Source organism: Myxine glutinosa, chromosome 13 (assembly GCF_964187855.1).
Source record: "Myxine glutinosa chromosome 13, kmMyxGlut1.1, whole genome shotgun sequence".
Taxonomy (NCBI): domain Eukaryota; kingdom Metazoa; phylum Chordata; class Myxini; order Myxiniformes; family Myxinidae; genus Myxine; species Myxine glutinosa.
In genome coordinates this window covers 7,380,654-7,398,454 of record NC_136273.1, presented here as the reverse complement: position 1 = coordinate 7,398,454, position 17,801 = coordinate 7,380,654, and the positions used below count along the sequence as shown (strand labels likewise).

The 17,801-nt window shown below is 43.1% G+C and overlaps 1 protein-coding gene across 3 annotated transcripts in view; it reads left to right on the top strand.

Annotated features, from left to right (window-relative positions):
- COG3 (component of oligomeric golgi complex 3) overlaps window positions 1–17,801 on the top strand; it is an 83,403-nt gene that overhangs the window by 10,736 nt on the left and 54,866 nt on the right. The window contains exons 3-8 of one of the 3 annotated variants that reach the window (XM_078766975.1): window positions 812–873; window positions 9,348–9,513; window positions 9,689–9,763; window positions 12,928–13,020; window positions 13,765–13,890; window positions 17,561–17,638. In XM_078766975.1, coding sequence (XP_078623101.1) covers window positions 812–873; window positions 9,348–9,513; window positions 9,689–9,763; window positions 12,928–13,020; window positions 13,765–13,890; window positions 17,561–17,638 — 600 coding nt within the window. Of the gene's footprint in view, window positions 1–811; window positions 874–5,623; window positions 5,702–9,347; window positions 9,514–9,688; window positions 9,764–12,927; window positions 13,021–13,764; window positions 13,891–17,560; window positions 17,639–17,801 lie in introns of those variants that run through there. The other 2 variants (XM_078766976.1, XM_068133693.2) reach the window with 2 other exon arrangements.

Below are 17,801 nucleotides of genomic sequence, written 5' to 3'. Positions count from 1 at the left end.
TGTACAAAATCTTACACCATTTTACGTCATGACTACCAATCAAACTTGCCGCTTGCAAACCCCGCCCAGAGCCTTTTTTGTCTGCATGGAGGTAGCGTGTTCTATGAACTCTCTAGTTTAGCAAAGCAATGCATCGCATGTGGGAACACCTTTCATTGCCTTATTGATTGGCAATGTACCCATGTTTAAAATTAAGTAACGGGTTCAACAGCTAACAGTTAAAGTAAGTAATGGGTTTAACAGTTACCCTTACCCTCCCCTCTTTTCTGTGTCCACCAGAACCCATGTTTAGGTAAAGTGACTGTGATCTCAACACATTTGTATGAGGCTTTCTAACCCTAAGTTGATAGCTTTTTATTTGTTACTTGCAAAATCGATCTATTTTTGAGGTCAAAAGGTCAAAGGGCAACTCAAGGTCACACTTCCAAAATCATCAATTTTCTTCAGATTGACTTGAAAATTTATCAGAATTTGTATATTGTCACTAAATTGGTAAAACAACTATTTTTGAGGTCAAAAGGTCAACTCTAGGTCAAAATTCTAAAATCATCAATTTTCATCTGAAAAATCATCACTTTTCACCCTATTGACCCGAGCTTTCATCGAGATCATCAATTTTTAATGTTGATCAAATGGACAATTTGCTGGATCAATGGCCAGCTTTTTTGGGGGGTTGTGGGGGGGGGGGGGGGGGGGGGGAGAGGGTGGATTTTGCAAGTATCGTGCTCTGCATGACGTCTTCTTGTTTATTTATTTATTTTTTGTATTGTCTTTCTCATTAATAACCCATATCTTTCTCTACATTTGCTAGTTTTTTTCATGGATGGCAAAAGTACAAGAAAGCATGTCTGAAGACGAAGAACACAAGTACAGGTATAGTATAGTTTCTTTCATGTTGATGTACCATTCTCCACATAATGTCGGTACTGCCGAAGCAGTTTCTTGGCAAAGTTGATACTTTGTGGTTTGCCATTGCCTTTCCAGCATTTTTTGTCCATGCTTTATCCTTTTAAATGCTGCATGGAAAGCAAGGAAGCAGCACGTACTAACTTTAAAATTGTCGCGTCCCCGGGGTCAACACCCCAAGAGGACGAATGACCGAACAGCTTTAACTCCGATGCGTATGCCCGAACTTGGCGGGATTATTTCTGGCGCGCGCTGGGTAGGGACCGTAGCCTTACCTGGGACGGACGGCCGACACTAGGTTAATCCAAACCCACAAACCCAAATACAGGACAATCAAAATCCACAATACAAGAATGAAATGCAAAAATAAAGGATATAATGAAAATAAATGCAAGAGACAAAAATGAAAGGCGAGGTAAAAACGAATATTAATAGGCTAAGGTGAGGGACCCTCCATGTGGACTCAATTACAGACACAGGGAGAAATAAAATAAAATAAAATGATTTGGTAATCGGCCAGCACTCGGCTTTGCAGTTCAACTGAGGGCTTGTTGACGTTCGTCGCTTCCAAACCACCGTGCGGGGAGCGCATAAAATGGCGTGGAGTTGCGCTCCTCGACGTCCCAACGTGAGGTACTTCTCATGAATGCCCCGAACCTCTCTTGTTCAGTCTCTTTTCACAAGTGCACACGAGCCTAAGATGCGCCACCACGCGCGACCCAGCCAGAACAAAGAGAAAATGCGACTGCCTCCAACGAACGCCAGGACAAGAAGAAGCGAAATGCGACTGCCTCCAACAACCGCCAGCACAAAGAGATGAGAGAGCAAAATGCACGCAGCCGTCCTCGTCGAAAGCCAGCACAAAAGAGACGAGAGCGCGACAGCCTTTGACGAATGTCTGGATAAAGAGAGAACAATATGGCGAGATGGCCTCTCCTTCCTTCAGCTCTCAAATGTTCCACGCTGACGTTACACTCTCCAATTCCCGTGCGCTATTCAATCAACACATTGCACCTCCACCAAACACGAAGGCCGGGCGTGGCGGCCTCATTATGATTCCGAGGGGGCGGAGTCTAATTTCTGTTCGGGAATGTTCGGATGACGTTGTTCCCTTGCCGATTGGCTAATGCTGTTTCTGTCGGACCTGGCGGCGTTGTGAGTGAATGAGCCCATTACATCGCTGTCGTGGTTTTACTGAGCCCTCGATTTCCTAGCTGGCAGAATGTAATAAAACCCAAGGGAAGACCACAGGAGGCAAATTACACATTGGGGAATTGATCTTTAAGCCCTAGAATTAATTAGCACAAAACCACACCCCTTGCACTCACTCTTACCCGGACAGACGGCTTACTTCCGTACGTTGAGATGGCTTCTTCGCGGCATACGGAGCATTCCAATTGTTCGGGAATGTTAAAGGACTCAGGAGGCTCCGGTATGACCAAACAGCTTTTACAAAAGCAAAGCTTTATTAACTAATAATTCACTTGTTTCAAATAATGACTACTACAGTAACTCAATGGATTTGATGATTCTAGTCGCTGGTCCTCCTCCTTCGGCCGGTCTTCTGCTCAGCGCCGGTTCACTCGTTCATTCCGTTCGGCATGGGCTCCCGTCGCAAGTCTCCCAGGTCAAAGAAATGTTCTCGTTTATATGGGCACCGCCACGCTAATCCTTCCTCCGCTAAATGCTCCGAGGTCTTCCACGCTCGCCTCATCGGCGCCTGTTCGCTCCCCCAGGCGTTGACAACCATCCCTTCCTGCTGGGAGTTCCTCTGAACTTTGATTTGGTTCACAATAGTGAAGGCTTAGGAATGTGCTCTAGCCCGGGGTCGTGACAAGGCGAACAAGAGATTACCAGGTCCATGCTTATCTTCGTGCAAATTCCTGACATTCATTTACGAATCATCTCGCTATCTGCTCCGTTTTCAATTCCAACCAATATGATGTCAAGATCTCTACTTCCACAATTCCCTCATCTTTTTGTTTTTTGTTTATATTAACCATTAATCTAAACATCAATATAAGTAAACAATCAATCACTACAAGTAAACATCAATACAAGTACTCAAACCAAAACTTTGGTAATCCAATTTCCTTAGGCATACACTGTCATCCTACAAGAATCTGATCACCAAACATTTAGTTGGTCATTGACTCCTTCCATATTGTTAATTCAATCTATTTCATTTACATCACAAATATCTTTGCAAAACAACACTTCACCATCACCAAGATACAACAATTTCACTTCACCATTTTCAAGTTTTATAAAGCATCTGCAACATCTGGCAAAAAACGTTTGCCTCCAAACAAATGTTGATTCTTTGTTTGAAAGGAAGGGCTGATCACTTGTGTTTGAATTCAGGTATGAAACATTTTCTTCTGTCTTCATAACACCTGCACTACTTCGTGTAGGATTTCGCTGTTGTGGTAACAGTGCGGAGTCATAGACTGACCCTGCTCTCCATGTAGCATTCTTGCCACTCTTGCTGTGAACCATATAATGATTCCTGAACAAGGCCTTCGCCCAGTTGTAGTCGACTTGCCTCCTCCCTCATTATGAGTGGGCAGCAAGTATTGGTGTGATGTTGATTGGCCAGCAAGATGTGGAACAGGGATGCCGGATGCATCCACAATGATGTTGGGACCATGTTGTTCAGGTCATCCATGGTCCATACCAGGAGCAACCAGCAGAATCGTGCACAGCTGTCGTGAAAAGGCACAGCCATTTGTTTGCAGCTCCATGCCGGCTCCCCGGAAGTTGTCGAAGTAATAACATATGTCCCCGCATTTCGCAGAGGTTGCAGGTAAAATGTCGTTGTCCTGCAACTTCTGATGTGATGAATGTTCGAAGCCTTCGAACAAGAGTAAGTGATCGCCTTTCTTTCATATGTTGCAGTGTGATCCAGGCAAATGGTCACATCAATTTCCTTGGTGAAGGTAAGCATCCATCTCCAAGTTACACAGGAGAATGTCTTCATCATTCTTTGAGGAAGAGGGTGTATGCCAAGATTAACTTCATTTTCTAGCCACAAATTTTCTTTCTCGAACTTCTTCCCACTTCCATTAGCACTCCCTTCAAAATGTGATCTCGTCTTATCCTTATGCTCAGTCACATCTGAATCTGCTTTCCACACACACTGAATCAGATAGGGTACATCTTACCATGAAATCAGCATAATCATGTATATCTTCCGACAGTTCAACAACAAATTCAACAATTTGTTGTTTTTCCTTAAAACATTCAAAAAGCTATATTCATTTATATGCGTCACACAAATAATATTCAATCAGGTATGTATTTCACTACTAAACTAAGAATAGCATCCACAATTGCTTTCAGGTTAATATAGTTCAAAAATTAACTCATGCAGGTATTTTAGCACTACTCAAAGAAAATAAATTGTTTTTTGATTACCATCACAAACAGGAATATCTAATTCCCAACAACTTTTTCCAAACCAACAAATTAAGCATAATGTATTATTACCATAATTCCTCCCCACTTTTCCTTTTTTTATTTTTTATTTTTTATTATTATTATACTAACAGTGTGTCACTCGTGGTGATATGAGTTCACTGATCTTGTAATTGACACAACTCATAACATTGTCGTTATGCCATTATCTTAACTCTACTGTATTCATTTTCAACATCACTTGATTTAATCTTTTAATCTCAGTATTTATATCGCCATAGAAGTCTTCCTCTTGTGGTTCCACATTTCTTTCCTCATTTGTCACTTCATGCATTATCATAGTGTTGTTGGTTACCTTATTCAAACACACCGTCATGAAGGCTTTCAAGCAAGCCACCACTAAAACAATTGTCAATATAACTACTAAACCAACAAACACGTATTGGAGTATCTTAGCTGCTACTCCTCCAAATGTGTTTCCCAACCATGCAAAGGCACCCCCTTTTATATAATCGTGGTATCTTGCTCCCTCTTGTCTGATTATATCGGCTATGTTATAAATTTCTTCTGAATTATCAGGCATGTGCGTACAACAATCTGTACCAATGACTGCACATGTACCTCCTTTTTCTGCTAACAGCATTATCTAATGCCATACGATTTTGTAATGCCATCGTTCTAGTTGCTGCCAGCTCTCTCGTAAGTTTTTCCAATCCACTAGCTGTTTTATTTGCCAACTTCTCCATAGCCAATGCCATGTGCCTAAGTTCTCGCCCTGCCTTCCAGGTTCCATAAAATGGAAATATTACCATTCCAATCCATTCCCCCATGCTAATAGTTCTTTTCTGCCTAGAATGCAGGATATGCGTTGGTGACTTTGTTAACAAGCGCATGTGTGGAAGCACAAACCCCAGAAAACATGTTCTGAACCATCCCGACGGAAGATACGGATATGCCTTGTGTCCACATATAAAATATGTATTATTATATGTCCATGTGCTGTCCATTCCCCAAGTGCCTTCCCAATACAAAGTTAAACCCTTCGTGCCATTTGGTCCTAGTGGGACAGGCATTCTCATCCAGCCTTCTTCGCGACCATAACCGCGGCATTTGGAGGTTCCCATAAACTTGTTATGCCTAGGCGTTTGGCGTCTGGTGATACACATTAATCCTTTCGTTTGTTGTTGAATAGTCATGTAAGAGGGCATTTTGTTCTTATCATATGCAGGTCTATAACTGTCCTCAAATTGGTAACAATTATATCCTCCTCTTTGCCATCCTATTCTCCCTGACATTGAGCCTTCAAAATCTGCTGCTATCAGGGTGTCTGGGAAACGGCTACATAACTCTGCCCAACCAAAAGGAACTGCCTCCAATGGTACTCCGATCTCACTAGAATGCGGCATTTGTGTACATATCCAACAATTACTTTCATTTGCTATATCAGCCCTTGTGTGGGCTAAATGTAAAAAAGTATTAATCCCGTGTAATCCATCGGGTTCTAAAGGTGTGTCCTTATCTTCCATCAAACTTCTCTTCTGTTTTTGTCGTTCCGCATGATCATATATCTGTATGTTGTTCACTGGTGTTGCGTTTTGTTCTCTCATTACCCCAAAATAATCCATGCACCACAGAGTCCCCACTACTAGAGAACCCATTCCTAGGATAAATATCACCATTTTCAAGGAGTATCCAAAGTAGAAGTCTCTGGTTTCCCTTGATTGGTCGGCTTGTCTTGATAAGGTGTTTCCCTTTGTCCCACCTGTATCCATCTGTAAAACATGTGAGCTACCCCTTGTATATGTCCGTACCTATAACATAATTACATGTCAATAAAATTCAACATCGTAACTAACAAACTTCCTAACAGGTTAATGAAAGAAAAATCCCTAATAAAATCCCTTACTATTTAACATAAATCTCATTATTTGCCTTTTCCTGATTTCCCTATATCCCGGGGTCCAACTAAATCCCCTGATCATGAGTGTAGTTGTGATACATTATCCCTCATGCTGCGCTAATATCAGTAGATAATGGTATGTCATGTAGGCAAATAAATGTCACTATCTTCCATAATTCAAGTAGGAATATTAAATGTTGAAAATGTAATGTTTATCAGTGCAGGGGGCGATAAATGTAATTTAGGTGAATGAAAATCATGACTTTCATTTATCTGCCACTGGATGTTCTGCTGGGCTGCTAGGTGCAGCCTCATTTTCTGTGGGACTGTCCTTCCTTGCCCCATGTGCTCGCTTGCAATGAGAGGCATGAATCCAGCTTGGTCTGCCTTGGCATTTCACTGCAGTATGCGTTGTCAGCAGCACCTGGTGTGGTCCTGACCATCGTGGTGTCAACGCAGTTTTTCGTTTGAAAATTTTGATGTACACATAGTCTCCAGGTTGAAAAGAATGACACTCATTCTCTGCAGGTTCTGGTAAAGCTTCCTTCACCTGGGAATGAAACATCTTCACGACTTTGGTCAATTCAATACAGAAAAAGTACATCAAATCATCCATCTGGTGAATATCCATCTTGATCGTCAGGGGAGGTGAATGAGGTACCCGCATTGGTCTCCCCATCAAGATTTCATGCGGGGATAATCCCGTTCGCCTATTGGGAGTAGCCCTCATTGCAAGGAGTGCAAGTGGAATGGCATCCGGCCATCTCAAGTTGGTTTCCACACAGATTTTGGCCAGCTTGTTCTTTATTACTCCGTTATGTCGTTCCACTGCTCCCGCTGATTGGGGGTGATAAGGACAGTGAAGATGAAGGTTTATCTGCATTGCCTTATCCAATTCCTTAACCACATCTGCTGTGAAATGCGTACCCCGATCAGAAGAGATCCTGCAAGGAACTCCAAAGTGGCATATAAAGTCCTTCAACAGAATCTTCACAACTGTTTTGGCATCTGCATGTCGACAAGGGTAAGCTTCTACCCATTTTGTAAACATGTCTGCAATCACTAAGACAAACTGAAATCCAGTACACTTTTCCATTTGGATAAAATCCATCTGTAAATGTACAAACGGACTTGACGGTGCGGGGTGAGCTCCTGGTGTAGTCTTTTCACCTTTGCCTGGATTATACACCTGACACACCTGACATGTAGCACAACATTGCTCTGCCACAAGTGTAAACCCAGGTGCATACCATTGTTTTAACACTGATGCACACATTCCTCCTTTGCCTGTATGACTCACTCCATGAGCCAGACGAGCAATCCATGGCAACAACTGGCGAGGAGCGACAACATGTCCATCAGGAGTAGTCCATAATTTAGATTCCTTGTCAAATGTGCATCCAGTCTGTACCCACACCTCTTTTTCCCGGTCTCCCACCACTTCTTGCATAGCACTGACGTCTTGCAGCATCGGGGTATTTTCAGGAACCCTTACAGGTCCCTGTATAATCACTGGGTCTTGTTCAAAATGTGCCGCAAGTTTCGCTGCTTCATCCGCCCTTGCATTTCCCTGCGAGACCTCATCTCTTCCTCGTGTATGGGCCTCACATTTGACCACTGCAATGGCCGATGGTAGAAGGATTGCTTCCAAGAGGCTAGCAATCAACCTCCCATTTTTTATTTGGCTTCCTGAAGATGTCAAAAATCCTCTGTTTCCAGAGAGCACCATAATCATGAACAACCCCATGCGCATACCTGGAGTCTGTATAAATGGTTACTCTCTGGCTTTCTGCTAAATGACAGGCTCTAGTTAATGCATAAAGTTCTGCCTGTTGAGCCGAGTAAGTATTTGGTAATTTCCCACTCTCCCATGTCAGCATCTGTGCATACTGCATATCCTGTCAGTAGTGAACCATCCAAAGCTCTTGATGATGATCCGTCAACATACAGTACCAGATCTGCATCTGGGATGGGAATGTCCTTCAAATCAACGTAAGGCACTAGTGCATGTGCCGATACCTCCGCACAGTCATGGGGCTCACCATCTGCTTCTGTTGGCAACATAGATGCTGGGTTCAGCGTTGGGCAATGCTGAATGGTGAGGTTTGATGGCGCCAACAACCCTAGTTCATACGTTGTAGCCTTTGATGCTGAAAGGTGCTGTGTTCCTGCCTTCAGCAAAACCGTCGCCACCGCATGCTCAACAAGGAGAATTAAGGGGCACCCCAGGACTATTGTAGCTGTGGCTTCTACTGCATACGATGCTGCTGCCACTGCTCGCAAGCACTGTGGAAACCCTCGTGCTACTGGATCCAATCGAGTGCTGTGATACGCTATAGGGCGCAGTTTTCCCCCATGTTTTTGCGCCAACACAAATTGGGCAAATCCTCCTTTCTCACAATCTACACATTTCTAACTTCCTCAAGGTATTACTTCGTTTACCCCCACAAACGTAACAAGACCTTTGGTATGACTCGGTCGGGGTTTGAACCACAGACCTCGCAGTCGTGGATCGGACGCTTTAACCATTACTCCACTCCACAATATTGTTCGCAGGAGTCGATTTTTTGTTCGGCGGGTATTTCAAACATTTTTGAAATTCCCGCCGAACAAAAAACGACTTCTGCGAACAATTGACGACACTTCCGAACCCCCGTGCATGTTTGGCGAACTTTTGGAGCCTAAAATACGAATGTTGGACTTTGCCATTTTTTCAACATTCGCATCCTTCGCGAACCGTTCGCGTGTCCCGTGAAAACCCACCTTAAAGCAGAGCAAACGGTTCGTTTTCGATAAAGTAACATGACACTCGTGGAAAAAAGTGAGCTAATCATTTGGAAAGGTTTACAGTGTTTTTGTTTTTATTGTAAGCATTTTTAATGAAACTGTAGTCATCTGCATTCATGTTCATACATTTAAAATAAACTTTCCTTATAAATCACGAACCGCCGGGAACTGATCCCCCTTTTTCCCATTGAAACATTGCCCCAATATTCACGGATTCGGAATTCGCGGCATTTTTCAGGAACGTATCACCCGCGAATGTCGGGGTCTGACTGTACTTAGATTATTATTAGTTCTGTTGATTTTGGTGGAATATGACATTGCTCATCTGGTTTTTCAGGCTGGTGAGGGATGGTCTTCAGGCCTTACAGGACGAGTGTGAACATTTGCTGGAAGCAGTTGATGCAGCACTTTCGGAACTTACTATGCTGGAGAAGAATTTCCTGTTTGTTTCGAGCAAGACTGGTGCTTTGCAGCGCGCGTGCGAGGAACTTCTGCAGCAGCAGGTGATGGAAGCACAACCACCTGCACATATTTTGGGGGAACTGTCTGAGTTTTTACATTACAGAGCAACAATTTTAATTTGAGTGCACACTTGATTTAATCCTCTTTCTAACCAGTGTTTGAGTACACATTTGCCTTTATCGTCTCTTCTATCCTGAATATTTCCTTGTTCTTCAGACGCGACTCATGCTCCTTGCAGATGGCATTCAACAGAAACTGTCCTATTTCAATGAGCTGGAGATGATAAGCACGGTGAGTAGGAAATTGATAGTTGCTGCACCTCTGTTCAAAAATGGTCTCACTTGGTTGTTTTTGTTTTAATTGATTAATTCCTCTATCTTTCTCTGTCACTTTCTTCATCCTACTTAATCCTACTTTTGTCCATGTATGTGTTTTGTTCATTTCCTCATGTCAGACTTTGGGTAAACTACGGTAATTGCATGTACAATAATTGAAGTGTAATTTTTCCCACGTTTTGACTATTATCCTCATGCTTTTTGAAAAAAATGAAAGAATATAGTAATCTGCTCCGTCTGTGTCCGTCCGTCACCCTATCTGCTAAATGGTTGTATAGAAATGCATCAAACTTGGTTGTCATGATCACCACACAGCATGAAGGTGCAAGAGCAGTATTATTTTGGCTCTGCTCCTTGAGGTGGACAATCAGCTTAATTAAAAAATAAAAAAATAACCACCTTTAGAGGCCATTTTTCCCCGCAAAGCGGGGGTTGGCCTTTTTCGGGAACCGTGGTTGTTGTTGTTTTTCGGTCCCCCTTTTGAAGCAATGTTTTATGGCCGGATGCCCTTCCTGACGCCAACCCTTTTTGCCGCCTTTAACGACAAACAGGGAATTACCAGTGAACTGGTACTCAATTAGCCGACCTCGGAAGGATGACAGGCTGAGTCAACCCCCCTGGCGCTAATTCAGCAATCGACCGGGATTCGAACCCAGGATCCTAGGATCCTAAGCCGGCACCCTAGCCACTAGCCCAACACCAGGGATATTCAGATTGTTTCAGATATTCAGAAGCTTAATTGTTTTCAGAAAATGACAAGGCAGGATAATCAGCTTAATTGTTTTCAGAAAATGACTTATTAAGGCAGGACAATCAGCTTAATTGTTTTCAGAAAATGACAAGGCAGGATAATCAGCTTAATTGTTTTCAGAAAATGACTTATTAAGGCAGGACAATCAGCTTAATTGTTTTCAGAAAATGACTTGAGGCAGGACAATCAGATTAATTGTTTTCAGAAAATGACTTATTAAGGCAGGACAATCAGCTTAATTGGTTTCAGAAAATGACTTGAGGCAGGACAATCAGATTAATTGTTTTCAGAAAATGACTTATTAAGGCAGGATAATCAGCTTAATTGTTTTCAGAAAATTACTTATTAAGGCAGGACAATCAGCTTAATTGTTTTCAGAAAATGGCTTAAGGCAGGACAATCAGCTTAATTGGTTTCAGAAAATGACTTATTGAGGCAGGACAATCAGCTTAATTGGTTTCAGAAAATGACTTATTGAGGCAGGACAAGCAGCTTAATTGTTTTCAGAAAATGACTTATTAAGGCAGGACAATCGGCTTAATTGTTTTCAGAAAATGACTTATTGAGGCAGGGCAATCAGCTTAATTGTTTTCAGAAAATGACTTATTGAGGCAGGACAAGCAGCTTAATTGTTTTCAGAAAATGACTTATTAAGGCAGGACAATCGGCTTAATTGTTTTCAGAAAATGACTTATTGAGGCAGGACAATCAGCTTAATTGTTTTCAGAAAATGACTTATTAAGGCAGGACAATCAGCTTAATTGGTTTCAGGAAATGACTTATTAAGGCAGGACAATCAGCTTAATTGGTTTCAGAAAATGACAAGGCAGGACAATCAGCTTAATTGGTTTCAGAAAATGACTTATTGAGGCAGGACAATCAGATTAATTGTTTTCAGAAAATGACTTATTGAGGCAGGACAATCAGCTTAATTGGTTTCAGAAAATGACTTATTAAGGCAGGACAATCAGCTTAATTGTTTTCAGAAAATGACTTATTGAGGCAGGACAATCAGCTTAATTGTTTTCAGAAAATGACTTATTAAGGCAGGACAATCAGCTTAATTGTTTTCAGAAAATGACATTAAGGCAGGACAATCAGATTAATTATTTTCAGAAATTGACTTATTAAGGCAGGGCAATCAGCTTAATTGTTTTCAGAAAATGACTTAAGGCAGGACAATCAGCTTTATTGTCTTAAGAAAATGAGTAAGGCATGATAATTGGGTAGTTTGGCATAAATAGGCCATCTGACTAATGAATGGACATGCACACGTCGGTACGACGTTCAAATAGTAGCACGCAACAGCTAATTAAAGTGGGGCAGTGGTTGTAATTTGCTGCTACACGATTGAAATCAACTATACATCCATTACCAGACTGGTGGTTTAATGCTTGGAGTGTCCACTCTGAGTCTGGGAGGCCCGTGGTTCCAGCCTAGGCCGAGTCATACAAACACTGGGAATATGGTACGTGCTGCTTCCTTGCTTGACATTCAGCATTAAAAAAGTTAAGAGCATGGAAAATCGTTTGGCATTCATGAGTAGGAGGAACATTCTCCATCGGAAATGCCCCGCTGAGTGCAGTGAGAAAGGCGCCGCCATTGTTGTGACGTCATTCATATCCAGACTCCATCGGAAGTGATGGGACTTCCCCCAAGTTTAGCGTGCGTGCATGCGTGCGCTTGTGCATGCACTCTACACTGAGCCTTTATCACTCCAAATGTAATTTTAAATTTTAATTATAAATTTTAATTTTAATTTAATTATAAATTTTAATTTTAAATTTTAATCCCTGGTGTTGGGCTAGCGGCTAGGGTGCCAGCTTAGGATCCTAGGATCCTGGTTTTGAATCCCGGTCGATCGCTGAATTAATGCCAGGGGGGTTGACTCAGCCTGTCATCCTTCCGAGGTCGGCAAATTGAGTACCAGTTCACTGGTAATTCCCTGTTTGTCGTAAAAAGGCGACAAAAAGGGTTGGCGGCAGGAAGGGCATCCGGCCGTAAAACATTGCTTCAAAAAGGGGACCAAAAAAACAACAACAACCACGGTCCCCGAAAAAGGCCAACCCCCGCTTGCGGGGAAAAATGGCCTCTAAAGGTGTTTTTTTTTATTTTTTTAATGTAATTTTTAATTTGGCCACAATTCTAAATTGGCCCCAATCCCAAAGACATTTGATATTCACTATGCCCCGATATTATTGCATACACGTGCCGAATATGACAAAAATACGTCCAGTCATTTTCGAGTAGAAGATGCAAACCGACGCACAAACCGAAACCCAATTGGGCTGAAACAAATAGCATTCAATTGTTTTGTATGTGTGAGTGCAATCTTTCACCCTATGTTTTGTGGACTGTGTGTGCTGCAGAGATTTAACTCTCCAACCCTATCTGTCAACAATGAAGGCTTCATCCCCATGCTTGCCAAGTTGGACGACTGCATCTCCTATATCACTGCACACGTACGCTTTATAAACAAGTCCTCTTGTTTAATTTGACAAATGCAGCTCAAATAAAGAAGAGTATTTTTGGTTTTTTTTCTCTGAAATAGCCTCATTGAGTGGGTCCCGGTATCCGTCCGTCCTTAGGTTGGTTAACATTTGACTAAAACATCTTCTCACAAACTACCTGACCGATATGGACACAATTTGGTACAGTGCATCAGGACAGTAAGGTCCCATGAGGTTGTGTACCTCATCTGGATCTGCCCATTTAAAGGGAGTGCAATGGGGGTGTTGCCCCAAATATTGGTATTTCATTCAAAAATCTTTTTCTCAGAAACCAACAACCGGATCCACTCCAAACTGGCCATGCGGCATTGTGATCGTGTCCCAATCTTAAGTTGTGCTCCCCATGGCCGCATCTCCCCTGGAAAGGGGGCCACGGGCTCCCTCCCTTAATCCCCACATATTCATCAAAACATATTTTGCTCGCAAACTACATGACCGATATGGACCAAATTTGGTACGATACATCAGAACATTAAGGTCTCATGGGGTTGCGCTCCCCATCCGGATCCGCCCCTATAAGAAGCTGAAAAGGGGAGTTCACCTCAAATTAAGGTAATTTATTGCAAAATCTTCTCGGAAACTGTGGGGAAATAGCGGTCAGCCCCCCGGGGGCTATTATTACGTTTGTGACGTGCTTGATTGCATTACCTGTTTTGGTCTCACCTTATGTTTTGTTCTTACCCATTTTGTTTCCAGCCTGAGTTCCATGACTTCCCGGTGTACATGCATCGTGTGGAACTCTGTGTGACTCGTGTGACACAGCTGCTAAAGACCCACATTACTCGACAGCTGCTCAGCCTCACTGCTTCCCTAAGCAGACAGGTACAGCTTCCTGTAGTACACACTTTTTACCAACAACAGCAATTTATAGACCATGTGGTGTTTGGCATAAGATCATGTGATACTTGTTAACGCTGCCATTGGATATCAAGACAGCCCTGGCAATCTAGCTGCTGTGGTTGTCATCATTGTTGTTATGGACTAATGAACAATTTTCCATCAGCCTTGATTACCTTGTTAAGTGTTCAAACTGTTGATTCTGATGTCACCGATCCTGGTTTTGGTTCGGGCTGTGTTGAAGATGTGAACTTTCCTGCTTTGTTTGAAAGTTTCCCTCTCCTGATTTGATAAATCGCATGAACTTGTTTCTGATCATTAAATCATTGTCACACCTCAGTGTCCATTACTATAATCATATATCCCATATATTTCCCCTTTCCCATGCCTCCTCCCCCCAAGCCCTCTCCCTCCCAGAGATCTCCCGACGTCCCTGTTCTCTACTGTTGTGCTTGTGTGCTTCCCTCTCTGTCCCCATCTTGTCTCCCGCTCCCTTTATCTTATGTTTTACGTGTCAGTTTGTCTTTTTGTGATTAATGTTAGCTCTTACGCGAGCCTCGATCTTGTATACAAAAAAAACAAAAAACAAGTGTCTTACATCTGCTTTTCTAGTGTATGTTCAGGTGATGCAGCAGGACCTACAATTTGACGTCCTGTCCATTCTTCTTCTCTGTAAAATACTTCTAACCACTTCCCTCCCCCAAATGCATGCCTCTTGCTTCCCTTGATAATGTGTTAAAAAAATATTTAGGTGATAGAAGAATGTCTATCGGGTATCAATTTTTTTTATTTTTTAATCCCAAAAAACCAACTTTTTTCTTTTCAATTTTTTTGCCGAAAACACTCCCAGGCAGTCACTGATGAGACTACGGATTTTTATGTTAAGAAAATAGGCCTTTTATGTTTTGAAAAGCGGAATTTTTTTTTTTTAATGTGAAAAAATCCCGAAATATTTTTTTCCCCCGTTTTATTCATTTTTAATTATTACCAAGTTTTTCAGAAATCAGTCAAAAAAAGAACAAAAAATGGTAAGCTTTTTCCTGCACAACATTAAGCACTCTGGGCTAGTAAACAGGTAAAAAATGACGTTCAGGTACCTTTATTGCAACCGCATTGTTTGATAAGTAGAGGACTAGAAGAAATTGACAAGACCCTTTTAGGAACGGTTAAAGTAGGTGTTTGAAATCGTTATCTTGGTAATGTTCTCCTTGGTGAGGCGGTGTCGGCGGTCGGTGAGGACGTTTCTGTAGACGGAGAAGGACCTTTCCACGTCGACGCTGACGATGGGGGGCAGTACCTCAAGAGGGGTATGTCAGCAAGCTTGACTCCAGCCGGCACACCAACCTCAGATCCGTGCTGATCTCCATCCAGGATCAAAGCCACTGTCCTCAGCACACCAATGTCGGGATTGCGCTGCAGCACCGCCTTGAACTTGGTGAGCAGGATCTCCTTACGGCAGCCTTGGATCTTTTCGAGCTCCTCCTTGGCCTGATCAAGGAGCTGGAAGGCCTTGGCCAGCTCCATGCCGGCCTCCTCCAGCTGCTTAAGGATCTTCGGGATGAACGACACGTAGGCATTTAAGAAGACCAAACTGAGCTTGATGTCCGCCTTTCCGAACAGGTCCTTGGCACTCCGGATTGCCATCGCGTCGTCATCGTTCAGCTGGTCCACAATGTCCTTGACGGCCTCAAGTGCTCGGCGTAAAACACCGCGGCGTCGATCCACGTCCCCCACCGAGTCAGAATGGGCTCCGGGGGGAGAGAAAGATTGGGCTGCTGCTCCTTCCAAAAGACAACACGCGACGGGGCTTTGACAAACACCTTCTTCGTCGTGGCAATCACGTCGTTGACGTCCTTGAACATTTCTCGGACTGTCTCGCAGACACGGTGGAGCGCGTGGGCAACGCAAGTCACATGCAGCAAGTCCGGGAAGAGTTCCTTCAGGGCATGGCCGGCCTTGATTATATAGGCCGCGGCGTCGCTGACGAGGACCTTGAGGCACTCCGGCTTGAAATCAGGCCAAAGATAGCGCAGCGTGTCATTGACAGCACGCACGATCTCCCCGGAGTTGGTCTTCTCCAGAAACATGCACTGGACGAGGTGGGGACGAAAGTACCCCTCCTTGGACAAGCGTCCCGCGATGATGTTGGCCACATATCGACCTGCCGAATCGGTCGTCTCGTCGACGGACAGCCAGATGGGCTGCTGTCCGAGGTCGGCACGGATCCCCGCCAAGGCCTCGCCGTAGCACTTGTCGAGGTAGTGCTTTCGAATCCAGCTTTCATCGGGGATCTGGAGAGTGATGTGCTTCTCCAGGAACGACCGGAGGGCAGGGTTTTCCAATTTCGACCATGGGATGCCAGCGGCCAGCATGGCCTGGCACAGCTCCTGAGCCACGACGTCGCACTTGTGCCTCTTTCCGCCACCAAAGTCCTCCATGGTGGCTTGCGTGACTGTCCTCTTCTTCTTCAAGGCCAAGTTGCTCTTGTGGCGGTCTCCTCGGACATGTTGGGCCAGCTCAGACTTCTGCTTCGCCCGGAAAGTCTTTTCACAAGCTCGACAGAAAGCCGTGTCACTCGACACGTACTTGAAGGTGGCCCCATCGCCGCCAGCGTTGAATTCCTTCAGCCACTTGTCACGAAGAGCAGCATTCATCTTGATAGGAGACTTGTTCACACTTTGTGTACACTCTCTCACTGTAGTACACCGCCTCACTGCTGTACACGCTGGGGACGCAACGCACGCAAGTGGACGCAACGTTTTGTTTTTGAGATCGATCGCAGTTAAAAATTTCGATCGCAGTTACAAATTTCGATCGCAGTTTAAAATTTCGAAAAATTCCCTAATTTTTTTTAGCGTTGCCAGACATTTTCGACCAAAAAGGGCATTTTATTTTATTTTTCCCGAAAAAGGGCGAAATTCTTTTTTTCTCCGAAAATAGCAAAATAATTTTTTTGCGCGCAAAAAAGCCGTTTTATGTGAAAAAATATTTTTTATTTTTTCACATAAAAATCCGATGTGCACTGATGAACCTCTAAAAATTTGACGAAGATCCGTTGAGCCTTCTCTGAGAAAAATGGTGACACACAGACCAACGGCTCTCTTGTATAGTAGATTTTTTTGGTAAAGCGTGGGGGATAAACATTCTGAGTTGTCAGAGATGCACATCTCTTCCAGGATGCATTTTGGGCATAATTTATTTTGCAGAAGTTTTTTTTTTTTCCATGATTTATCATTCGTTTTTGGTTTACAATATATCTAAAACTGGCATTGTTGATGAAAATTGGTGAACGTGAAGGGGAAACTCTGGGAATCTTTTGATTTACCTCAGACCAACAAATCGGCAATGTACGCATGCCGACATGTACCACTGCAACCCAGATGTGTTATAAAAGATAAAGATGAGACCCAAATGGATACTGTCGGCAATACAGCGAAAAAAAGAAAAGCTTTTGAATTCTCGAAAATGGCTTTGTTTGAATAACTTTGTTATGAGTATGTTGTGTGGGGAGGGTGGACTGACATTTCGCTTCTCTCAACTTTTGATGCTTGAAAATATTATGATTAAACATTTGAGCTGAAAATTCAGAGTATTAAGGAAATTACAAATAACTTGAACGGCTTGACAGGCTGTTTTCCCTTCTTTATTCCCGTAGCAGAGCGGTGTTCCTGGAAATGATAACGCCTTCACCATGTTTTATGTCCGGTTTCGTACTACTGCCCCAAAAGTCCAGGTGAGGTCTGGATGTGAATGTTGTTCCGATTCAGTCCACACTCGAAATTCATTTTGTGATGTCAAAACCAACTTTTTATTGGCTTAAGGTGTAGCTGGGGGTCATCTCCAAAGTAGATTGCTGATCAAACGGATAATTTTCTGAGGAGTTGCACGAGGTTTAG